At 34.1% G+C, this 27,446-nt stretch overlaps 2 protein-coding genes across 3 annotated transcripts in view; one reads left to right on the top strand and one right to left on the bottom strand.

The window, feature by feature from the left end:
- The window catches only part of LOC118743941 (sodium channel protein 60E-like), a 54,622-nt gene that overhangs the window by 21,721 nt on the left and 5,455 nt on the right, over positions 1-27,446 (top strand). The window contains exon 2 of the mRNA XM_036476703.1: positions 26,496-26,704. Within this exon, the coding sequence (XP_036332596.1) occupies positions 26,496-26,704 (209 nt within the window). The remainder of the gene's footprint in view (positions 1-26,495; positions 26,705-27,446) is intronic.
- The window catches only part of LOC118743295 (mitochondrial thiamine pyrophosphate carrier-like), a 97,133-nt gene continuing 87,285 nt past the window's right edge, over positions 17,599-27,446 (bottom strand). For both annotated transcript variants that reach the window (XM_036475876.1, XM_036475877.1), the window contains exon 2: positions 17,599-21,467. In XM_036475876.1, the coding sequence (XP_036331769.1) occupies positions 20,339-21,382 (1,044 nt within the window). In that variant the 5' untranslated portion in view covers positions 21,383-21,467 and the 3' untranslated portion in view covers positions 17,599-20,338. The remainder of the gene's footprint in view (positions 21,468-27,446) is intronic.

The following is a 27,446-nucleotide window of genomic DNA, read 5'->3' as shown; positions in this document are numbered from 1 at the left end:
AAATAAAATAAAATAAAATAAAATAAAATAAAATAAAATAAAATAAATAAAAATGAAATAAAAAAATAAATAAAATTAAATTAAACTACATTAAATAATTTAATTTCAAATTTAGATCTTCGCCTTTAAGTCGTGAAAATTCAATATCTAATTAAATCACTACTGCCTATTTAAATTGCTCATACTTTATATTCGTTATTCAAGTGATAAATCAAGGTATTTTCGCTGCCAAATAAATGTATATGATCCAGCTGGCTCACGCATGCTAATAAATGCTTTATAATCCCCCACGCTCGCCTTCAGTTAAAGCTCTAAACTTTAAGAGATATTCGTTAAAAGTTTTGACAAATTAGTCAGTTAGTCGGAAGTGAGTTTGCAAATATGCTTAAAAGCCCATTTATGATTGTGTGCATGTATGTATGTATATATACTATTACCACACGCACGACCAACTACGTTTAGTATGGAATTTGAAGTAGTTAAGATTGAAATATCATCACTATCTCTAAAATCCCGGGCAAGCAACAAAACGGAAATAAGAGAAATATTTAACCAAAATCTTTGACAGAATACCAAATCAGGCTGTGACAGCAGTATAAACGCTTTCCATAAATAATGGCGTACCATATGAAATATTATAAATGTTGGCAGTTTTTTTTTCTATAAATAAGCATAAATATTGTGGTGGACTCCTTGGTGCCCAGCGACAATTCCTATGAAAATTTTATATGTATTAGGAGACCAGATTTTTACCAAGCCAAATCGCATAGAGGCGCGGCTGCTTTACAAATATGTATGCGGTGAAATGCGATATATGTTTAAGCAATATAGTGGCATTTTAGGCGTCCTAGCATTGGCTAGTAGACATAAATACACATTTGCTTAACATTTTCCTCGAAAGCACTATTTTATAACTATAGGCGAAGTATGTGTATATTTTGCGTATTGTACTTATGTACATATGTATTTATGTATACATAAATAAAGTAAAGTAAAGTTTGAAGCATGTGCTAGTTGTGAATTCTCATCACACTTGCGTGTAGTGGCGGAGTCGTCCTTAACCCAAATGCCATCTTTGAGCCCCCTTGACTGCCATCACTTCCGCAGTCGCTAAAGTTGGTGTATTTTAATTTCTCATTAGTCTGCCGAAAGCTAAGACGCGGTATACATATTTACATACTTGCTTCGCCACTATGAGCATAGTGCTTTTGGTTATTCTTCCTCATTTATTCAATTTCATATTCGCTAGCGTAGTTTCCTTCCTTACCTGATTGCCCCCTTAGCAGCATATGTTCATTAGGGTGGATCACTATCCATACAAAGAAAAAATCAAAATCGGTACTGTTTTTCTACCGTAATTATAAAATCACAAATATTTCATAAAAATATTACGATTATTTGTATGAAAAGTTGCGACTGACCAAATCTAGTCGACATCACTGCCTTCTACCCCACCGGCACAACTTTTTGACATCTTCTAAAATGTTTTTTATTATGGCAGAATATTTAAAGCTTAAATGGACTGCATAAAAATTTAAAAAAAAAAAATCTTATCAAACGATTCAAATGAATGTGTTTTTTCGAATATGTTTTAAATCGGTCCTGCTCACGTAAATTCTAATATATTTCGAAAGTCTTAATATATAATAATTTTCATAATTCCGTTGCAAAAACTGCAATTTTTTTTTGATGGGCCACTCTAATATATGTAAGTATGTATTAGAAGTTTACAAAGCACCCGCAAGTGAAATTATGTATTCGCTGCTGCGTACTACAAAACTGTAGATGAGGGAGGCATTATTGGCTCGCTGAGATGGCGCACTGCAGGCTGTTTAGTTGCCCTATCCTTGCTGCTTTGCTTTGCTTTGCTGCTGGCGAAACTGCTACTAATCTTATCCCGCTGAATGTGCCACAATAGAATGTTTCAGAACTGCTCCACCAGCAAGTTCTGTAAATGTATGTACATATACGTATGTAATGTTAGCTGCAGTGCATAAATATTTTATTTTAACTGCGCAGAGAAACGTCAAAATGACAGCGTAAAAATAAAGCAAAACACATTACATTTCGCAATTGAAACTCTGCCACTCCGAAATTGCTTAAAGAAAGCGAAACATAAATACACGTGCTACATTTATAAATACATATATACAAATAGTATGTGTTATTGTACCAACAGCAGCCTTCATTGTGCCACATAAAAGTGGCACTATGTGCTTCATTCATGGAAAAAAGCTTTCCTTATACCATTTCCGTTTAAGAGGAAATCTTGAAATTTCTCCTGCAAAATAAAAATCTCTGCCTACATCCTACTTGTCTTTCGCTGAGAGCTGTGAAGTCATTTTCTTGTAACTTACAGTTTGATTTCTTTTGCTCCTGTCCAATGCCCGTTTGGTTTCTTTTTCTTACATATTCTTACATAATACAAAGTAGGTCAGCTTACGCGTGGGAGTACCGTTACTTATAGTCATTGCCACAATTCGTTTGAAAGATTAAAAATTACAAAGAAAAGAACAGCCGACTTATAATTTAGGTGTATTTCGGCATAAAGAATGTTTTAGGAAATTTAACCTGAGTAAATTTACTTATATATGTACATATGTATGTAAGTGGGAAACCTTAATGCTGTAAAGCTTGTGGAAAGCTCAGAATTGTACGAAGTCTTCATAGATCTCAGTGTATGAAATGAGCAGGTGAATCGTTGAGTATTAGTTGAGTAGTTGAGTTTCATTAGGTTAGAAGAGTATTTAAAACAATAACCCAATATTGATTTTTATTGAAAATTTTCATAAATGGTTTATATAGATAAAAATTCCATACATATAAAAAAAATTCGTTAAGTTGCCTGAAAAAAAACAAAGTTGTTGCGAAATTTTCCGCACAAAAATGCTGTGTAATAAGTATAAAAAGGAAGGAAAACCCTCAGAATATATAACGAGATCTCCACGCAAAAACCTCTACATAACGAATTTCAAATATGTTGACGGTTAGAGTCCAGTTAGGAAAAGTCTCAATATAACAAGATCTCGACTCAAAAACTCTCTACATAACGAATCCCGAAAATATTGACGTATAGAATCCCGTTATAAAAAACGAAACTACATACACTGCCGGCAAAAAGTATTGGCACAGCTGCTTTTTTACAATATGTGCAACAATTTTTATTGTAATATTTTTCCGAAATTTTTTTTATAAAAATATGGTTCATTCTACAACAAAAACATAAAAATATAATTTCTAAACTTTGTGCAAAACTGGCGGAAATTCAGTAAATTTGCATGCGTTTTTTTGCCCATTAAATTCTAGTATAAGAAATGCAAGTTCGGAGTTAGTCGAAAATCGCATTGATTTTTTAGATTATTTTTTTTTTGTTGAAGGTGTTTTGCATTTTTTCAATGTAAAGTATTTTTGATTATTTTTTTATTTTTTTGTATGGAAGAGACTGCGTGAAAAATTGCCAAAAATCAACAGTCATTCGTAGCTATTTAGAACTTCTACTTTATTACAATAAAATTAATTTGGCTAAAAATATGCACACTAATTTTTGAAAATCGAGCGAACAGTGCAGATCTTTTATCCTGAACAAAAAATGTCTTCGCATATTAAATATTTACATATATAGATGATGCAGTGAAAAGTATTGCAGGCAACTAACTTGACTTCTTTACGCCCAATTTCCCGTATACATACATATGTATGTATCTTCACGCAACCTTATACATACATATTTCTACACGTCTTACTTGAGTTCACATCGCCAAATAAACACGCAAGGTACTAGCCCAAGTGAAACATAAATTCGCAAAGCAAAAAAAAGGAACAAAAAGAAAACCGGAAGCGAAATTGCTTCGAAATCAGCAGCGCATTGCAGTAGTAGCAACAATAACAACGGTAATCATAAATAACTTTATTAAAAATGAAATTTCAATAAAATCCATACGTTTTACGTTGCAACGAAGCAACAGGATTATGGGCCTGAAAAAAAGTTGTATGTACATACGTGTACAAAGGTATCAGCGAAATATGATTTTTGTGCTACAGTGTGAAATTGTCTGTTGGGAAATCAATTTGCACCATTCGGAGGCACAAGTCTGCAATCGAAACGTTTGCCCAGCAGCTGCTTTTATATTTGCTACGCTGATGTGTATGCACAAACAAACATATGTATGTATGTATGAGGGTGTATATGGGGCGGGGCCATGCACATACAACATCCAAATTGAGCTGCCTAGGACTTGAAAATCCACGTCGGAATTGCTGACGACGCTGTAGAAACGGCTGGCGTTTACGGCGTTTAATAATGCAGCGCAATGGCCAAGCAGCTGCTTGTAGATATAACGATGAGGAAGAATTTGTTTGTACAAATGCAAAAAAAGTATTGCAAACCGAAAATACGCAGACAAACGACTATAGATATTTAAGTATTTTTGTAGTAGGCGGTAAGCAGCCTTCAGTTACGGTTATTAACGAAAGTTATTGCAATGCCCCAAAAAATGGCGGGAAGAGAGTAGGAGGGAGGGAGGGAGAAAAAACTGATTGTTCTGTTGAAATTATAACTGTATACACGTGCATACGTATGTACATAAAGGTGGTCCAAAAATGAATGGGAAAAAGTAAAATCGGATTTTTTATGCTCTCACCCCCTGGGATTGTTCTATACCGAAAAAAATTACACTTTTATTTTATTTTGAAATAAAAAAATATGTAGAGTTCGCTCAAAGTGCTCAAAGTTTCCCATTTATTGTATATGGGAAAACCACTTTTAGAAGAAATTGTATAGAATTCTTGAAAATCAATGTTTTTTATCAGAAAGCTCTGTTTCTCTGCAGGAGATTCCCAATAATAATACTCAATTGCTTATTTAACCTTTTTTTTAAACTAACTACTTATATTTTAGGGGTCCGCCAAAAACTCCAAAAAAAAAATTGGGGGACCCATAAAAGTAAGCGATTGGGTATTATTAATGAAAGTCTCCTGAAGAGAACCATAATTTTCCGATCGAATAATATTAATTTTCAAAAATTCTATACCATTTCTTCAAAACATTTTATTTTTCTCATGTAAAAATACATGGAAAACTTCGAGCGCTCTGAGCGACCTCTAAATATTTTTTGGTTTACTTTACTTTTTCGATATAGATCAATCCTAGAGGGTGAGAGCATTAAAATTTCCACTTTACTTTTTTTGTAACCACCCTAATGTACATACATACATATTATTGTTACGGAATTTCTAAAGTTAGCTCGCGAATGAGTAGGGGCTTACAAGTCATTGTTTATGGTGTAACAATTGGAATGCATAATATAGTGCTGTTATTTGTTTCCCCCGAAATATGCTTACAAAATAATAGCAGTGGTAGTTATTGCAAAGAAGAGTAAAGAAAAGTTTCATTTTAATCTAAATTAAAGTAGATGCCACTAAATGCTCAAATCAATGCTAATATGTATAAGAAATATTTGTTTATACCTAAATCTTCTATTAGTGGCCAATAAGACAATATACCCCCGCACCACATAACGGCAAAATTTTTGAATGATTAATAAATTACGTCAAGCATGAAACAAATCGAACCGTTAATACGGGTCTTCTAAAAATCTCAACAACTGCGCCACCTAGCGGTTTAGTTTATCTTTCATATTTCGAGCTTTGAGCGAACTTTAAAGTTTCAGAGTCTCTAACTAATCGATTACACACAGGTGAAACATAATAAACGCTTTGTAGGATTTCGATTTCAGAAAACTGGCTTTATATTCATAATCAGAAATTGTTTATGCTAATAAAAACTTTTTTTTTTTTTAATTAGCATCTAGGATGGAGGCATTTCCTTCTTAAATTATATGAAATTGCATCAAAGTCCTAATAATAACTATTTGAACCGTCATACATTTAATAATGCTTTATTTAAAAAAATCGAAATTTTTTTATTTTTGTATAGAAAATGATGTAGAATTTCATGATTTTCGTTTTGTACGAAAACAAGAATACACCCCATTGACATAAATCTCTACTTTAAAGCTAAAACAGAATATTCCACCAATGTACAAAAATCCTCTATGCATACGTACACCAACTCTGCTCTGAAATATAATTTCATGGGAATTCTATGCGGTTCGCTTTCATTATTTCCTGCAATTTAACTTTCACTCTCGCGCAAAGGCTATTAAATGTTTTTCCAAGGGACTGCTAATGTACACTAATGAAATTTATATATGTATATATATACATACATACTTACATACATATATGTATATACCTATGCACTATTAGTTTTCGAAAGGCCGCATAAAAATCGCAATCCCGCAAGCTTGGGGGATCGAGGTCATGAATCCCGCGGATTCAAAATTTGATTGAAAAACACCATATTTCAGAATTTGGTTGAAGACCGCCCTATCTCAGAATTCGGTTCAAAAATGCCCTACCTCACTACAAAATGTATTGAAAATATGCTGAGATAGGGCGTTTCTGAATTGTCAGCTGGGATAGGGCGTTTTTGAACCAAATTCTAACATAGGGCGATCTTCAACCAAATTCTGAAATAAGGCGTTATTGAAACGCTTTTTTGATATAGGGCATTTTCGAACTGGCTGCCGAGATAGGTCGATCTTCCACTCAGCAGTCGATTTCCTAAAAATAGTTATATTCAAAATTGATATGACGATTTGATTTAGAAAATCTACGTATTTACTTTTAATTAGGTTGACTTTTTTGATTATATATGTTGGGTATTTTTTAGAAGAAAATATATCACAATACCTATTATAGTCCCTTTTGCCCCATCACGTTGCTTCTAACCTCAAAACACTTTGCGAAACTCTGGAAGGCCTTCTGTTGGTATCGAAAGAAGGGGTATCGAAAGAAGAAGCCCTTCAATTGATGCCAGTCTATACAAAAAAGAAAGGAGAAAGGAATGTAGAATGGAGGCCTCTTGGCTCTCAGGAAGACCTTTCGGAAGGGCTTTTAACTCCTGAAACTATCCACTTGGGTTATAAAATGGTGTGTATTTAATACAGCTATGCACGACGAACAATTTTTTTCTGTAGTCCCGCAAATCCCGCGGATCCCGCAAAAATGGCGCGGAATCCTGCGCTTGCGGGATTGGATTCCCTAGTCGCAATAATGCCATTTCCACTGGCTCATTGACCATGTCCAATGCAGACTGACGCATTTAAAGTTTGTCTTGGCTCATTGTTTTTTTTATGTTGACTGTTACTTTAACACACGTTTATTCATACATACATATGTTGTACCGTATGTAGAAATTTAATAGGCACATCGGCTGGCACGCGATTTTCACATTCGTACAACATACTCGTATATATTACATATCTACAAATGACATATTTGCTATAGAATAACTTATATTTGAACAGTGGAAACTTTAGCTGCAATGTGAATTGTTACATACTTATGTGCATATGTTTGAATGAATGTAGAAATGCGTGCGCAAGCGAAAGTCGCTATGCATATTTGCGTGTGTGTATCTACTTTGTGTATATGTAATTTCTATATTTTTGAGCGTAAGCGAGTATGCCACATTTAGCGAATGTGCATTTGCCTCTACATCTCTCTATTCACTATGGCAATTGTTATTGAAATTTTATGCTCGTTTACATTGTAATTTCTTTTTTTTTTGTTCTATTTTGCCATCTGTCATATTTTTGTCCCTCGCTGATATTTCGCTCTGTGCCATTTTCCACATGACTTTCTTTACTTGCTGGCATTATATTGTATTAGCACACTTTTTTGTTGACTATGCTTCATGAGGCATAAAACCTTGACATGTGTACACCTGCAAATGAGCGAAGTTGTAAATTACATTTGCACATATGTGATTACATAAATATGTATGTGTACTATAAATATACATTTGAAATTTAAAGTTTTCCAACAAGATTTTTTTATTGCTAAATAATTTTCCATTAAATTGTTTTGTTTACGAAATTCTATATGGAAGAACATACATATTGCACCTTTAGTAATATAGCGAATTAATTCAAAATTTATTGGCTGTACAAGTTAGTCTTAAAGCATTGTCAACGGAGGGCGCTAGCAGTGTTGAAGCATACCGGACAATATTGCAGTCAACTTGACGTGAAAGCGTAATCATTCAACCACTTTTACGTAACAATCAGCGTAGCAATAAGTTAATAAACAGAGCAGTTTCTACGGCTTTAAGTTGCCATTTTGACCGGACTAAATGTCGATGTTGGTAGATAACTCATACGCCGTGGCATGCGAGTAACATATATACCTAAGTAGTGTTTGCATTGTTCAAATTTTCGTTCACTGCCTTTCAACAAATCGCTTTCAATGAAGTTGGTCGGCAACCAACTTTGGTTCAACTTTTGATTCAACTAATCGCCTGTGAAAGTTGAACGATGCAAAAGCTGCTTTAGGCAGACAGGCAAGTACTCAAGTGCATGCCTTTCAGCGTTGAGTCTTGAAACATGTGTTTTGTAACAATGCACTCCAAAAAATAAACAAAAGTCCAAACCGATCCCAAATCTGCTTGATTACATGCCGGCTAGCCTAAATTACTCGCATGCCATAGCGTTGGCATCCTATATCCTAATTTTTTGTTTTTTTTTTTTTGCTTAAAAACGTTTTATTCAAAAAGTTTACTGAGCTTGAGGCTGTCTTTTATTGAAAATTTGTAAAAAACATTAGTTGGGTTGACAAATGAAAAAGTGGAAAAAGCAACAGCAGTTTAAATGGAGGGGACCTAACATTGTTGAATAATATTATCGAAAAATAAAAACAAAAAAGATTAAATTTGACCGAAATTAAATATTCAAATTTAACGAATATTCTTGATAAAAAAATAACAATTTTGCAACAATCCCAAAATAAAAATCTTGATATTTAATGATATTTTCGGTCTCTAATTTCTACATAACTCTCAGGCTTTCATGTTGCATATTTTTGTGAAAAACCGTTATCCATTTAGAAGTTTATGGCGATCGAAACTTAACATTATAATTTCCTAAATACATCTGCTGCAGATATCTTTTTCCTATACAAAGTAAGGTTCTAATACTTTTTCAATAAAAAAGTAAGTTCTGGCCTGAAGACAATCAGTTTTTCTACTCCAGACAACTTTGTCAGCGAACGCAATTGCCTTTGGTCTCATAATGGAACCCGGACTTTTTAATATGACTAACTATAGTATTATTATATTTGTATTTGTATTTTTATGCTGTCACGTTTTTTGTCTGCAGCCTAGTTAATACAAATATTTTTTTCTCACCAAATAGTTCAACGATTCGTATTCATCAATTTGTGAATAATAATCGTTCTTTTATTTTTAGAAAGCATCAACATCTCATTCGTTATGCCGTACATGCAAATAACACTCCAACCCACTTTTGACCTTGAAATTCGGCTAGTGAAAATAAATCGCTGGTTATTAAAATTTGATATGTCCATGCAACCCTGACACGAACGGAAGTGTGTTTTTTTATATACGTACATATTTTCCAAGTATTCCTTATACATATATGAATATACATAAGTATCTAGTATACATGCACACGCATGTGTGGATGTCGTTAAAATATGACAGCAACTGCATTAATAAAAACCATTATTTACTATATACATATGTACATACGTATATATGTGCTTGCATCAGCACAGTTAAGTACTACATAAATATGCGGTTATATTGCATTTCAATATGTTGACATACAAAAAAAATTCTCCGCATGCAATTGAATTTGATATGCACTTAAATGAAAGAAATGACAAAAAAAAAAAACGTAGTGAAAAAATGCACACAAAAGAAATATGCAAAAAAAAAAACTAGCGCAGAAGATTGCTTGCATATGTAAGCCACTTCCGTTTCCGTTCAGCATTTTAAATGCTTCACCGCTGCTGCATTGGGATGCGCTGACAGTGCGCTTCCGCCGCTGACGTTAATGTCAGCGATGGCGAGGATAGCGTGTGCACTGTTGACAGCCAAAGACAGCAAAGACAGGAGGGGAGAGATATTATTTATAAGCATGAAGGCATCTACACACATACATACATACATATGTACGTATACTTCACACACATATTACCAAGCCATACAGGCTACAGAGGAGAGAAGTGTGCATGCGACTAGCACATTTCACTTTCCACATTTTTATGTATGTATTTATGTGTTGCACTTGACGTGTGCGCCATATGATTTGGTATCAATTTATAAGATCTGCATATTAAAATACATACACTCCTTCTTTCGAAGGTCATACAATTTTTGCGCTGCAAATGTGTACAGTGGCGGTCAAAAGTGAATGAATGGTGTTTCGTATTTAATATTTACAATGCTTTTCAAGCTATAATTTTTTGATATATATTTTTTTATAAAAATATGGTTCATGCCCTAACAAAGTCCATATAAAAAACGCTTTCAAATTTTATACAGAATTTAGAAAAAATCCACACATTTTTATCTAAATTTCGAGTTTTTTAGATTTTTTTTTGAATTTATTGGGTATGCAGTTAACAGGATTATTAAATTTTAGTAAAATTAGTGGGAGTTTTGGGCGGCTAAAAAATCGCATTGATTTTTGATATATTTTTTTTTTTGTTGGAGGCGTTTCGAACTTTTTTCTATATAAACATGAATTTTTGTGTGAATGAATATGCGCAAGACCTTTTGGGAAAAAAGTTGAAAAAAAAGTCAACGTCTAAATTCTGTATAAAGTTTGAAAGTGTGATTTATATGGTTTTTGTTAAAACATGAACCATATTTTTATAAAAAACTATTTAAAAAATTTTAGCTTGAAAAACATTGTAAATATTAAAAACGAAACACCGTTCATCCATTTACTTTTTTGAAAGATGTGTTTGTTTTCGTGATTATTGGAAAATCCTTCCACAAGTTTGTGGTGTGCGTATTTATGTCCGGTAGATAGAGATGTCAACCAAAATCGACGTTAATGCAATATATTGTTTATCCTTGACTATCTGAAAATAATTTTTGAAGAAAATCTTTTCATTTCCTTGTATTATTCCGGTTATAATGAATATAATTTGATATAAAGCGAATTATAGAAGATCTGCACAAACTGGCCTTCACTGAAGGGTTGGTGGAGAAATCTTCGGTAGAGATCACTGCATCAATTTTAGGTGCATTCTTTCCGACCAGTGTAGAGTATTCTGGGAAGAGGTTTTTACCATTAAAATGTTTGACGCCGATTCGTGGGCTAAAAATCTATTCTGGAAGCCTAGCGGAAATCAGGGACTTGGAGGTGCTTACGGTGCACCCTAAATAGTTGGTGGGTCCCTAATTATTTCACAGTAAGCATTATTGGAAAACAGGCCAAAGGAACCTAGACGAAAACTGCGTTACGAATGAGATGTCTAGGAAGGTTACCATAGATTCAATCTCGCCGAAAAGGGGTTGGGTGGGTGTACATTTGGCGCCCATGTCAGCCTCACACTTTTTCTAATCAAGAGTGTGCCGGTACGGTTTGGAGAATGATGAGGTGGAATCATGACAGCAATTTTTTTTAAGTCACATAGTCCAGGTCTAAGGAGTTTTCAGATCTAAGCAAGGCTCATCTAGGGATACAAATTTTGAGGAGTAAGATGAACACATCGATGTTTCGATACCTCGGAAAAATCAACACCGATGGTAAAATTCATTGCTGGTTTGCGATGTTTTTAATTTGTTAGGCCCTAGTGAAATTAAGAGAAATTTATGCCCGTTTGCACCAATAAATTTTAAATTTATCAGCCTGTTAAAATTTTAATTTTCGCAATATGATAAATTTTAAAACTGATTAGTCCAAAAACATTCCAAAGCTATTTTTATATCCATTCATTTAATTAGATGTGGTTTAGGATCACCTAAGGTGAATTTAAAAAATCAATGAATACTTTAAAATATTTCCACATTGAGTTACCAGCAATATCTGATTGCTGCAATTCTTCCACTTGATTGAATTTTTTATCGGTTGAAAATTACTTAGCCATTCCCACCTAAGTAATAACCATGCATTCTACCCTTCGATTGAACACAGCGATATTTCAACGAAAAATATTGTTCGCTCGTTCCGCATATTTGCATTAAATGCAGATAAATCATGTTTATCAAGCTGTTAGAAAACTTGGACAATGAAAATACGAGAATTTAAATAATGCGAAAACAGTTTTACCACGTTGCATTCTATTCAACTTGTTTGTGGCATGTACTTGGTAAAAAAAAATGCGTTTCGTTGTTTTTACAAATTTTCAAGTTTCTTCATTTTTTTGCATTTGCCAAATTCGGCGTCAGCTATTGACTCCGATTTAAATTTTTGCTGCCAGCAATGTCTACATAACATTATTCCTTTTAAAGTGAACACCAGTTTTTTTTATTTTTATATTATTATTTTGCTAACTTTTTTGCACTTGCATCGCTTTTCGTTGGCGGTTTTTTGGCGCCACCAAGGTCGCCATCAAGTTCAAGTGCAACTCCAGTGCCTTTTAAACGTGAGATGTGAAGAAATACGAGAGAAATATTTGGTGTTTGACAAAAGAGCGTAAAATGTGTTCACCGAAAGACATAAGCCAATTACTTTTCCTAAGTCAATGTAGTGAAGTGCTGAAGTGTTCGAGGGGAAGTGTTGATGAATGCACAATTTTTTTACGAGTTAAACTTAGCCAAATATTTTTTATTCCGAAATAAAAGTCTTTTCCGGATAAGAAACAAACTGATTAGCCAAATTAAATAAACAAATTTGGTATCATAGAAAGAGCGCTGAAATAGCTTTTAAACACAATACAAAAGAAAATACAAAAGAAATTCATATACCTGACCCAACGTTTGTTCTATGGTAATTAAATAAATTTTATTATTGAAATATTTTCCAATAGGTGGCTTTCCTCGTTTAGACATTTCAGTTTTAAAGCTATTTTAGTCCACTTTCATTTGATACCAAATTTGTGTAATTTGGATAAGCGGTTTGTTTATTATCTGGAATGGACTTTTATGTCGGAACAAAAAATATTTGGCCAAGTTTAACTCGTAAAAAAATACAACTGTTATTTTCGGTCCCCGGAAAATTGCATTTTCATTGTTGTAAAGCTTCTATTCTTGAGGAATAGGCAGCAAGTACAACAAAATTACACTTTTTCGCAGATATATTTTAGGAATACTTTTTTCCTTAGCGACATTAATTTTGTGTGATCTATTGCAATTACTTGTATGTGCTAGATACCACTCATTATTAAATATATATTTAGTTTTGCAATGTAATGGTGTTTTATTTATTTTGAGTCCCTACATTATTAATTCTTATTTTTTCGAGTTTAGGATTAGATTATGCTCACCTCTCACAGTGTATTAACTCTTCCTTCTCCTCACTCGTTTTTGATCACGAATCTCATTTATTTTAAAATTGAATATCGGCAACCCCTTCTATGAAATTTTCTAACGAATTAATACGAAAACCGCTGCGTGCAAGAAGAAATTTTGTAAGCTACTGTTGTGCTCCAGATGAATGCGTTTCGGCATCTTCCAAACAGTTGCGGCAGTAGTGGCCGGATACGATGTTAAGCCGTACACCAAGAGTTCAGTGGCTCGTCACTGCTCCCGTTAGCGCCGACAGTCGGCGCTTGGTTAACTTAAAAAGCTCATTTGATCGCCGGCTGTTCACCATTGGTCAATAGACCCTGCAACTTTGTAAGTCGGGTCTCTCGACCAACACTCATTCAGCCGATAAGAAGGCCATTTATTGAGGAATATGCAGCAGGGGAACACCTACCTATGTATGTCACCCTTTTCCAGGGGAGACAGCGTCAAGGCTGCCTTGCCAAGCCTTCCAGTTATTTTTATTATCATTATAACATGCTACCCTTGTGAAAATAATCGAGAAGTTTTTTTAGGCGACGGCAAGATATGTCAGGCATTTCATAAGCGATCGCCAGTCGACGGTCTCTTTGCCGCATCAAGCTCCCTGCAGAGAGAGCTGGAACTTGATGTTTGCGAGGAGACAGTGCTGTCTTATGCTGGATTTCCGCTAGGCATTAAATGGCAAAAATGACCAATGACAAAGTCGGGCATTAAAAAATTATCGTGTCATTACATAAAAAAAAATGTCATTAAGTTCATTTCCACATGGCATTTTTTTAAATGGCATAAATTTTTTGTCCTTTTAGTGCCTAGTGGAAATTCGGCATTAAGTTTGTAGTAATTCCAAGGGATCCTACGATTTCCTCGGGAAACACATTTTGAAAATACCCATCGTTTTTGTAGTTTTTAGTCCATGCTCAAATTCCGCTCATTTTTCCTTCAAAACTACGGGTTGGTAGAGGCTCAATCGTTCACGAGAAATCCTGTTCTTTCTGTGCAGGTCAATCGGTGTGTCTAAGGGCAACAATCAAAGAACAAAATGATATCTAGTCCCCTCGACTTGAAGGGCTTGAAAGCTTCAATCACTCGGAGCAAGCTCATTATTTTCAGTACACATCTCACTAGAAAATACATTCGTCATTCATCGTGCGCGGTGCACTGATGATTTCACGCATTGTCAGACTCATCTCTCAGGCATTCCAAGGGAACATTACTTCTCGTAAAACTGCACCTGAATCGAGACAACGCAAGGTAGTCTTCGACAATTGCGGAGAACTTCCTCCATAAAACTGTTTAACCATTTTAATCTCGGACTAATCGATCTTATTTCTTCAATATGTATTCTCTGAAGAACACTTCCTCTAGAAACTCATTTTATATTATTTTTCAAGTTAACAACAGGCTCTCTTTAAGAAATGGCAGCAGTTGCAGAATTGAGAATTGAGAGGTAGCGAGGGAAGAAGTTAAAATAGCCTGTCGTTCAAAAATAATGGAGGCCAAGATAGTCAATCATCTCTTTTGTCATTGATGTCTTATAAAATCCATTAAATTTGTGACAAACCTGAGCTGTCAACGGTTCGGCAATCAACACAACTGTTGCTACAACAATACCAAAAAGCCATGAATACTCAAACATACTACGCATAAATATGAACAAATAAAATAAATACTATGCAAGGAATGTGAAGTAAGCAAAAGATCGGTAAAAGCAGAAGTGCCACACCATCACACCATCGAGCACAATAAGTCAAGCCCAAGTCCATGCCATTCAACAAGCATTGCTGCTGTCATCATGCATCTTGCGAATATTGAATGCCCCAAAGTACGCATGCAACAAAGTATGCAAAAAAAAACGTTGTCAGCGTGGTGGTGTGTAAATACATAAATCTTCCGAGTGCACAGAAGAATATTTATGAATAACTCAATAAATGCGAAAAATACGAAAAATGTCGAAATTCTGTGTCAATATGCGTTGGAGCGAAACAAAATTCCCTCTCCAGAAGGACGGCAGACGGGTAGCATGGCGAAGAAAAGGTGTAGTTAACAGCGAGAGGAAAGTGGTCCGAATGACAATACGGATGGGCGAGAAAATTTATCATCTGTCACAGTAAATTGTGATTTGTATTTTAATGAAGGAATTCGCGCGCTGCTGTGAACATTTTATTTTTTATATTAATTTCGAGGTGAATAGTTACTATTATCAATATTTTTGCTAAAAAGCTTCAAACTTTCTGCTAAAAAAAATAAACTTACATGGAATTTACCGTAGTATAGCTAAAAAAATATTAAAATTAAAATTATTTTCCAGTTCGGAAAAGTAGAAACGGACCTGATTTTCGATTTAATTTCGTATGAAGGACTTTATGGACAGATAGTAAGTTTTTCTTGTGTTTCAAAAAATACGCGCTTGGTGGAGCCGGAAACTCGGAATATTCCTGCAAAACATTAAATGCTGTACACAATAGTAGCTCCGCATTAGTGCACAGAATCCTAAAGGCCCGGAATAATATTGAAACCCTAAGAAGTCCTGAAAAGCCCAGAAAACCCTTGAGAAAGTATTCGATGCTCATGAAAAAATCCAAACATATCCAGCCCAATTCTTAATACTCCCGGGGAGTAGCATTTTAATAATACCCAATTGTTTATTTGACCATTTTTTAATGCTAACGATTTTTTATTGGTCGCCCCATTGCATTTTTCGGGGTTTTTCTGGATTTTTGGCGGAGCTATTAATTATAGTTGGCGATGAAAAAATTGTTAAACAAACAATTGGGTATTATAAACTGGGAATTTTCTACAGACAAGCAGTGTTTTCTGGTAGAAACATATGGATTTTTAACTATTCTATGCCATTTCTACGAAAAGGTGTTTTTTCCCCATATAAAATACATGGAAAACTTTAGGCGCTTTGAGCGACCTCTAAATGTTTTTTGATTTCAAAATAAAAAAATAAGGGTATAATATTTTTCGGTATAGAACAATCCTAGGGGGTGAGAGCATAAAAATTCCGACTTTACTTTTTCACATGCGTTTTGGACCACCCTAATGTACATCTTAAAGATATCCACGAAAATTTCAGAATGTTCAACAGTTTTTTAGGGGTCGCTACCAAGATATGAAAAATATTATATTTTTTTGACATCGCAAAAATTTTACCAAATTTTTTAATTGTCAAATTTTTGCAAATAAATGCATAAACTCGTTAAGCTATAGCTGGAAAAATTCAAACGCTTGTCGAATTTTTGCGATTTGAAAAAAAACCAATTTTTTCCAAATCAAATGGGGGCCCTAAAAATTTGTTCAAAATTTTGAAATTTTCGTGGAGACTATTTTGCACGTAGAAGGGACCACCTTAATGTATGTACATATGTGTGTGAAGAATCTACTTTCCGACCATTCCAACCCTAACCTATGCCAATTTTGTAGCGCAAGTTATTCAAGTAGTTCCGCGGGAGAGCGTCGCAAAGTAAAAATGAGTAACTCAAAACGAAACAAAAAAATTGAAATTGAATTATAAAAGTACATACACCAGATCAAAAGAAAACACATATGTATTAATTAATCATTAAACATTTTATGTATTTGAATATGTATGCATTCAATATCTTAAGCAGGCTATAAATGTAGTATTTAAGCACCAAGCGTCTATTTACTTGTCTCTTTTGACATAAAAGATAAAACATTTTTTTCCGAAACTTAAATTTAGCGAATTGTTTTAACTCTCATGCGCGAATACGCGGAAATGTCTTTGAGCATATTGGAGGAAGGAGAAATAATATTGGGCCAAACTTAAATTATAATAAAAAAAAAACGAAATACATATCAAAACTTATTGGGTTAGTAATTTTTTTCTGGCAGTGTATAGTTAGTTTTTAAGCGCAAAGCAAGAGAGATAATGCATTTATGTTATATTTGAGCAGATACAAATTAGATAGTTTTTGAGAAATTCTAATCTTTAGGTTATACATACCAGTATGGAAGGTGGCGGGCAAATAAATAGGGACACGACATTTTAACAAGTTTTAGCTACTTCAATGTTTTTTATTTAATATCTATAATTTTTTATGAAAGTATAGTTCACTAGCAAAAACCATGTAAGTAAAAATTTCAAACTTTTTGCAAGATTTATAAAAACTCGTCGAATTTCAACAAATTTGTATCAAAATTACGAAATTTTTATTCAGACTTAAAAAAAATCGAGGCATGCTGTTTTGTATCACAGTAGGATTTACCATTGATTTTTGGTCTCTTTTTTTTTGCTGGCGGTGTTGCGCTTTTTCCTCCATACGAAAATATTGTCGAACATATTTTGTTTACCACTACCTAATTCAAACTTGAACTTTATTATACTACAATTTAATGGGCAACTAAACTGCATACCAAAATGTTTTACATATTCAGAGTATAATTTCTAGTTTTACTACAAAGTTTGATATTTGGCGTTGCAAGGATTTTGTTAGAGAGTGAGCTATATTTTCATAAAAAAATAATAAAGAAAAGAAAAAAAAGCTAAAACTTTTTAAAATGTCACATCCGTATTTTTTTTGCCGAAACTGTACGCAAATATTTATGTATACTGGTGGAGAATTATTTATTAAGGCAATACCGGAGAGCGTAATTTTGAAAAAATAGTAGGTATTTAATTTGAGCCAAACTTTACCAAAAATTTTAAATATTGGAAATTTACAAAATACTTAATTTAATTTTAAGTCAAATATGTCTGTATGTGTGTACACTAGATCGTACCGAGTAAAAAGAGTTCGTCGTACACCCCTGAGTCTAAAGTATATTTGAAATGCCATTTCGAAAAAAAATTTACTTTTTTTTTTTGTTCGAACCCTAACGTACCACCCTATAACAAAAAATTTGCCTTTACAAAGTATGTGAGGTTTTGGCCGAGCTTCTGCTCCGATTTATGGCGTGCGGGCTGATGTTGTCAAGCAAAGGGGGAGTGAGTGACCTACAGTTTTACGCCGGCTCCGAACGATGATTGTATTTTTATGAGAAGCGGTATACAATCGGATGTTTGCCATTGCCTGCTGATCAGTAAATTAAAGGTCGCCAAAGATCATTAAACTTTTGCCAAGGAAGTATTTCGATCCAAAGCCATTTTCGATTATTTTTGTTTTGCAGAGCGTGGGGTAACCTTTTGTTATTTTTCGTTAGATGTATGATTTACAGTCGGATCTTAAAGTACGGTATATCAAAGAGACAACTTTTATTGATCGCAAGGAACCTGTTTTACTACTCAGTTCTTGTCACAGTAACGTACCTCCCTAATGTCAGTAAATTTAAGCTTACAAAAATCATTAGACTTTGTCTAAAGAAGTATTCATATATTAATAAGCTAACATTTTTATTATTCGAGTAGAATACATAGATGTGACCGAAAAGGCGACGGCTAAGTTCGGCAAAAAATAAAAAATAAAAATAAAAAATAACCAATCGAAATAGCCTTGCAAAAATAGTTTAGACTTCAAATTCATTTGTTTCATTTCGTCAAACTATGCAAGTAAAATCAATAGCGATCTCCATTGCTGTAAGTGATTTCCTACAAATTCATACTTCAATACTTTTATGGCCTTATTCATAAAAAAAAGTAGATACGAAAAGCTTTATAAATTGATGTTTTCAATTTATAAACCTTTTTTAGTTTTTATGAGCAAGGCTATTAGTCTATAAGTTACCTCAGCACTGGCCCGTAAACTGCAGATTGTCGACATAGTTTTTATGGAGATAACAGTTATGTGCATCGAAAAATGCAGCAAGTGCATTAATTGTTATTTATGTGGCGTTTTTATAAAAGCACTTATCTCGAGTTAGGCCATTTTATTTTGAAAGCAATATTTTGTTAGGTTTCCAAGTAATTTTTTAACGATTAGCTATCCAGAGGCGTGGTTTCAAAAGTGGCCTTTTTATAGAAACGTAATAAAAATAAAAATAAAAAAATTTTAAGGAAAACTTATTATTTTTAAATCAAAAGTCGAACATTCTAAATTGACTCAAGTGTGTGTGTTTTTTTTTTTCAAAATGCCACATATTTGCTCTTATTCGAGCTTTCGTCGAAATACATTACAATTTTTTTTTTGTCGTAGCGACTATCGGGTCTACTATATGTACTATGGTTGCAATTGCGAATATAGCTTTTTCAGCCAAATACCTTTCAAAGCATAGAAATTACTTAAATTCGCTAAGTAAACACATATTTTTTTTTTACCTTTTTCATTAGTAAATCGCTCAATTTTATGTGTAATCAAATTATTTCCTGCTTGCAATTCTTGCCAGCGAAAAAATTTCCAGCAAAGAATTTGCCGCTTCTCCTCACTTCTCGCCTTTTTGGTCTGCACGAACGCGATTTGACAAAATCGTGATAATCCGTAGAAAGCGACGAACACTCTTAATCATTTAATTTAGCAACACCATGTGTCTAATAAACTGGCGGTATACTGCACTTTTACATAATTGAGAATCGCTCAAAGTAAAGCAGGGATCACACAATTTGTACATTTCAGCAGTTACAGAGTGGGGTTGTTTGGATTTTTTTTTTTTTATTGAACTGAAATCATACTCGATAAAACTTTCGAGACAACACCAATTCCGTGACTGCCAAAAGGTACGAATGTGCAAATCGTGAGCCCTGCTTAGCAATTTTTGTCTTCTTTCTTTTAAAATTAAATATGTATGTTTGTGTGCGTATTTTTAACACAATATCTTTTGTGGTAGTCACAATCTTTATCGCTTAAATGTTAATCAATTTTATACAATTAGCAGTTTCTTTTGGGTTTTTTTGCCTCTTAAACGTTAAACCAATCTATATTCTATGCTCTTAGAGTATATAATAATGAGGTATGGATAAGTAAGTAAAGGTGTATACTCTTCATCTGCAGCGTTACACTGCAGCCCCAAATTTACATACACCTCAGTCAAGCCGATCCAATTGATAAATAACAAAAGCTCATCGATCATCCACTCCTTCTACTTCTACACTTCACCACCGCTTTATGCTCTATGTCTTTATGTCTTTGAGGACGGTGTACGTCCTTCGCCGCCCAGATTATAGTACCGGTAAAGTAGCAATTTGCATCTATCATAGATGGTAAAGTAGAAGGCAGTCATCAAACCGGATTTGATCAGCGTCGGATACATGCCCTTGTAGAAACCCATGGCGCCCTCCTCTTTCATAGTCAGCTGTATGCAATGGAAAGCACCATGACAACGTTGCGTCCGCCCAAATTTGGTGCGATGGTGTTCGAATCCTTGCACTTGTAATCGCTTCTTGATGAAGTCCAACGGATAGACGACCGCCTTGGACGCCACTCCAGCTGCACCACCGGTGCACAACAATACCCAGGTGGGCAGCAAATCGTCCTTGGCCAAGCGTGTGTGCACCATCATTTCATTGAATTTTTTGTAGAACATAAAATTGAAGCCCACAAGTGGTACAATCTGCACCAGCGTCGGATGCAGGCCGCGAAAGTAGCCTCGTACGCCCTCGGTGCGCCAAATAATCGGTATGGCGTGCAGCATATTGCGATAGCCCTGCCCCGGATCCTGTGCCACTAAGCGTGTGCGTATCACATCAAAGGGAATGGAGAAAATGGTCGCCACACAGCCGGCAACACCGCCAGCGATGAAGTTCATGACGTTGTGGTGCGTCGACATGAAGGGCGTGTCGCGCATAATAGCGCGTATTTGTTCATAGGACCAGAATTGACCGGCACTGTAGACGACGCTCATGAATTGGCCGGCATTGTGTCCTTTGAAGAGTCCACGCAAGCCCTCCTCGTGATAGATTAATTTGCTGGCTTGCCACAGCGAGGTGTATTTGCTTTTCGTGTGTTTTGAGAGCGGCTCGACTTGCAGCTGAAAACGTATTTTCAACACATCGAACGGTTGCGTTAAGGAGCGTGTTAAAGCGCCTGAGATTGCGCCAGCGTAGATTTGATTTAGTTGCGCCTGCGCTGAGGTATAGTCATCATGGGCCGAAGTGTGATGCACGCTGCCCTCAACGTCGGCTGGCTTGGGCAAGCGCAGTTCTTTGGTGGATGCTTGGGACATTGTGGAACGAGATTGGTTGCTATGATGGGGCAGTGGGTACGTTATTCGTCTACACTTCGAACTGGCAGGGGCGAGAAGAATTTAGCTGAAAAGAATTTAGAAAATGAAATATATATAGTAGATTAGTATGGCAGCGAAGAAAACAAATATAAACTGATTAAAATTTACAAAAAAGTTTAGTTTTTGGTAAACACACACAGTAAGGTTGAAATTAAACATGAAATGACTTCCTTATTGGAGCATTTATTTAGATCGCTATAGAACAGAACGACATTGCAGAAAACTGCTAAATAATTGGTAGACAATGCAGCCTCAAGGTAGTTTCTTTAAACAGCGAAAGGGTCGAAGCTCAGTTGACTATCTATCTATCAGCCCAGCGAGAGATGAGTAAAGGCAAGCTCACTTACAGCTTGGGCAGCCTGAGTACCTGGAAATTTTCCTATAGGCCGCATGCCAGACAAAGCAAGTTGCTAAGTAGAACTATTGGTTACGAAAGTCTACATTACCACAGTAAAGAAATAGACTGAAGTTGATGTTTCAATCTGAGATACATTTCAATGTGGTACCATTTGATCAGAGCGGACTGTGGCTCTCTCAACGACATCAAACAACGGCGAACCGATATATGTATGTGTGTACATGGATAATGACTTACGAAACCCAAATGGAGACAGGTTTAGCAATTTGTACTGGCTGACAGGTCACTGCTTGCTGGTCAAAAAATCTCAGGCATACCGCTTGCAGAAATATGCTGCTAGATTTATTGTAGAGTAGACAGACCACTTTTGTATTGACAGGCATGCGTTCATGGAAAAATTTGCTCTCAGATTGCTTGAAGTCGGCCATGAAAACAATCTATCGAGATTATTAAATCTTACCGAAATTGCTAACATTTTCGTTTTTTTCCGCCTCATGAACTGATGAATTTCGTTGAATTTTGCTTATTAAACAGGTGGCAACCGTCTTACATATGATTTAGAAATCCCGTTTGGTACCCATCTTTTAATAAATCACTTTTACTTAACTTTTAACAGGTGGCAACTCTTTTCAAACACCTCAAAACTATTTTAAATACTCAAACTAAAGACTCCTTGGCACTCCTTTCTTTTACACCCACAATTTAGTATTTCAATATCACGCGACTAATTTAATGAAATTCGTCCTTTCAATTAGGTGGCAACCCTCTTCAAAATATTTTCAAACTAAAACCTTTTTCGTCGGACGCCCATATTTTGGGGTGGTAACCCTACATGTATGTGCATAATTTAGAAACGAATCCTTTTCAAAACCATTTCGATTTATACCCATATTTTAATAATTCATTTAGCTTATTAATTAATTCGAATTTAATATACTAACAGGTGGCAACCCTTTTCAAGAAACAAAACCGCTTGCAGATCTGCAAGCCAAAACCTTTAATTTGACGGCCCGGTTTTTGAAAATCGAACCGATCTGATGGCATTATTGTAAAGCAAAAAGTTGACATGAATTTCTAGTAATTTGGAAATCGGGCATACATATTTAGTTATTTACAACTTTTTCTAATTTCAAGTTACTCCCTCATCCGTACTAAAAAATTTAACATGTATTTTTTTTTTTTTAAATTTAAACAACGAACATAATTTGAGGTGAAATTAAAAACGGGACACCTAAAACTGATGTTACAGATTTTAATGTATCTGAAAAGTAGATATAAATGTGGACGAATAAAGTTATGAACATATAAAAGGGTTCAGTTTACTGATACGCCTATATGTCCAGCTTTTATCTAATATATTTTCTCTATGGTTCAAAGGGAAAAGATTCAAACCAGTTTTACATAACCAACAAAAAATTTCCAAATTCTAAAAGACCACAAATGTATGTGCAGTTTTCACGTTAGCAAAAACTACATCCAATTTTTTAATTACTAAAAATTTATTTACGTCGAGTTTAACCTATTTAATGTCGAGGCAAAAACATTTATACTAAAAGTACTCATATTTTTTTTCTTTAAAATTCAATATAAACTATTAATCATCACGATACACATTTCATGTATCAGCTCTCATTTTTTTTTTGGACACAAAAGTTGTGTTATACATACAAAACGCAATTACCAGCACAGTAACCCGTGACTGACCCACGACCATCATTTGAACTATAAGTGTAATGTGATCGTTTTGGTATTATTGAGCCTCCAGAGGGTCCAGCAAGAATAAACACAAAAGCACATTCACAAAGTAGTCATAGAAAAAAACAAACATAATAAATAAATAAACCAATAAAGCGTCTGGTGATACCTTCGCACACATCACCCTAATTTCAGTTCTCACCCAACAAATTTAGTGTAAGTAATTTTGTCCTTTTTTTGCCAATTTCATTTAAGGACGCCTTGTATACATACACGCACTGCTCGCAGTTTAAGAGAAACGCAAAGTGTACGGAGATATATGTATGTAGAGCAAATAATAATAAGACCGTGCGACAGTAAATTTAACACACACAAAAAAATGAATATATTCGCGAAACTATGGGGAAATTAAACTGTAAAACTGCCTACTTAGTTTTTCTCTCTGACGTCAGGATTTTTTTTAAGGACTTTGAAATTTAAAAAATATGATTATTTAAAAAATTCGATGCAATGCGGGATAACAATAAGGGTATCACATAAAAGAAATATTTTTTTTTGTGGAAAAATTATCGTTTGAGGACTAATGCACGCACGACCTCATCATCGAATTTCGTCCTGCAAACTTTGTTAACTTAAAAAGATAAAAATTATTAAAAGCGCATTTTCGATACCTATTCGTCCTTGTAAACCAAAAAAACTTTTTGTTTTTAAATTCTACAGAATTTTCCATCTCATTTGGTATCCATATTTTTGTTCTACATTGCACCGATTTTTTAGAATAATTTTTTGAATCAATCATATCTTTAAAATTTCAAAGTTCTTTGAAAAAAGTCCTGACGTCCTGGAAAAATTAAAAACTGTTTTGAAATCTCGTTGTTTTTGTTGCACGGTGTAATAATGAAATTCATTCCAACTGTACCATTTGTATTGCTATTTTTTTTTATTATTATGCTCTCCAATTCGTTGCTGATGAAAATGCTTTGAAAGTGAAATCGCAAACATGAAGTGCAAAAAGCAACAGTCCCAAAACACCTAACAGCGTGGATGTATTTAGTAAACGCCTGTAAGGACAAGTGCATTGAAAGTAGCAAAACCATTTACGAAAAAAATATATAAAAAAATACTTCAAATGGTCGACTGCTCCATTTATTTATTTTTTGTTTTTGTTTTTTTTTTTTTTTTTTGTGCGCGTAGATCTACGAAATTGTACTGTAGGGAAATATTCAACGTACTGCGCTCCCGACACAATTTCCAAATAGTATACCTCTTTTTTTCTGGCAAGGTTTTAAACAACCGCTTTTTTTTAATTTAAAAAAGCAAAATTTAAAATTTTTCCGAATTTTGCAAATTTATTTCTAAACTATTTATTATAGTTATAAAATTGTTTTCATTTCGTTTCAAAGGCGATATTTGGTGTTCTATAAAAAACAATAAATTAAAAAAAAAATTCGCCATTTTTAAATTAAAAAAATCGTAAAAACAAAATATTATATACATAAATTTTATCAATTTTTTTAATGCTGAAATTTTCAAGTAGTTATTATTTGTATTTCAAAACTTGAATTTTTGAAACTTATAAAATTTTTTTTTATTGCGAACTCTTAATAAAGCTATGTTAAACAAATATCTAAAAACGCAAATTCAGTTATGTTTTAATATTACCTCCCTATATTTTTAATTAAATTTTTATTGTCAAAAATCACAAAATTGGATACCTATTTAACATATTATTTAAGATTTACATAAAAACAAATTTTCAAAACTTAAAAATTAATATCTTTTGAAAAAACATATTCTTGAAAATTTCAGGATCTTTTTAAATCAATTAGAAGTATTGAGTAAAAAAAAAATGCCAAAAATTTAAATATGTAAGTTTTTGCTTTGCGATTTTTTTAATTTCGAAATTCTGTAAATTTTCTCACATATCCTCACATCCTTGATACAGCCCCAAATATCATCCTTAAAAAGAGACCATTTTCGTCACTATAATAGCGTTTGAGATATTCAAAAAATAAACTTGCAATTTTGCAAAACCTTCGAAAAAAAATTTTATTTTTTCTTTGGCAGAACTTCGTTATATATAATATATATATATAAAAGAAAAGTTCAAACTAAAATTCTCCAAATCACAAACGGTCAATTTCAAACATTGGTCGTTTTGACATGGATTGTCCCATATGTCAAAACTTATGCCATATGTCACATATTTCATTCGCCTACTTAGTATGGGTATGCAATTCTCAAACGGCATATAAAACACTTTATTAAAAAAGCCCGTTCATATATGATACAAAAAACACAAGAACTTTAAAGATCACTTTAAATTTAAGGCTTTTTAAGCGGTAAACCTGCTGCGGTTAAGCAAAGTTCTTCTATCTAAGCCATCGATTCCTTTTGCTCAAATTTTCCAATGATTTTTATTTGGTTCTCGCTTATCCTCAAAACGACATTTAGTGGTTTGTCCTTCCATTTATGCGTTGGCGATGTTGGTTGAACACAGCTGTCCGCTGCCATTTGCTAACCCCATAACAGCATTTTTGGCAATCCATTAACTCGATTATTTATGAACCAAGTGAGCAACGGTAAAAGCGAAAATACAAACTCAACTCTGCTAGCGTCACAAGTAAAAACCGGTAATCAATGTGTGGACGAAACACCGCACAAAATAAAGAAGAAATAAAGAAAATGTGGGACTTTTCTTCAAACAAAAAAAAAGAAGTGAAATAAAGCTCTGCCACATAATTCAATAAAAAACAGAAAGCGTCGCAATGGATTTAAGCATTTATTTCAATATCCGCTTGGGAATGCCAAGCAGTAAAATAGCTCAAAAGAAATTTTTTGCAAGCAGTTTCACTGAACTATTTTTATTTTATTTGTACATATTTCATTTTGCCAACTAAGGGTTTAGGAGAGCGTTTTTTTTTTTACTTATTTTGCCATACAGCCTTTTTTTTACTAAGAGTGTTGTTCATTTTTTCTCTTTTATTTTGTGTATTCCAGTTGCCAAACAGCAAGTCGTTGCCTACACACAAAAATCGCAAATCAAACACGAGAATCGTCACATTCAATTGGTGCGTGAATATGGCTTCCATCCGAGGACGAAGGCGACGGTTGAGGATGGCGACGTGTTGCCAAAAAAATTCGAACCGTTTCCGGAGAATATGTACGGCAAACCCTTGGAGGAAATTGATAATTTCATCTATGAAGAGGTAAGTGATTTTTATAAGCGATTTGTGGGTACTTCTGAAAACTTAAGGCGGATGTAAAAGCGGTTGGGTGCTATTTTGAATATCCGGTTGTTTTTTTTTGTGTAGCCTTAAGCGTTTGTGAACTATGTAAGTGCAGAATGTAGTTTAATGTAGCAGATAAGTGTGGCACATACAAACATAAATACCAACTGAAAATGGGAGAATGTGATTTAGTGAAAATGCGTGTTTTTTTTAAGTATTTATTTTTAAGTTTTGTATACTTATATAATAAATATGAACGAAAATGTTTACTGACATACCATACACTTTTTTCTAACGGTGCTAAAACTACTTAATTCCGAAGTAAATTAAAACCTCTGCACGCTGACTCCAATCACCAAAAAAAAAAAAAAAATACAAATAACATTTACTAATACATCAAATGCGAATCGAATGATCCAAATGTCAATCAGCCGCCGATTGATGTGCCAAGTTGTCAGTGCCGTGCGACATTGACACTCTAAAAGCCTAAAATAATACATTTATACATACTTCGTTGAGTGCAAATAGCCTTTCAATATTTGCCTTCTTGTTTTCCACTACCTGCTAACGCATTTTTTTTTTTTTGCTTCTCTATTTTTGTTTATTCTTCTGCTTTCTCATGTTTATACATATCACCACCGGCAGCTATTTATCTAACCAACTCGTTGCTGGCTAATATTTGTGTTTCAACTTAACTTCGACAACGCAGAAGACCAGCAGT

This window comes from Rhagoletis pomonella, unplaced genomic scaffold (assembly GCF_013731165.1).
Source record: "Rhagoletis pomonella isolate Grant_MI unplaced genomic scaffold, Rhpom_1.0 Rhpom_scaffold_00007, whole genome shotgun sequence".
Taxonomy (NCBI): domain Eukaryota; kingdom Metazoa; phylum Arthropoda; class Insecta; order Diptera; family Tephritidae; genus Rhagoletis; species Rhagoletis pomonella.
Note: the sequence above shows the minus strand (reverse complement) of the source record. Positions and strands in the feature narration are given on the sequence as shown.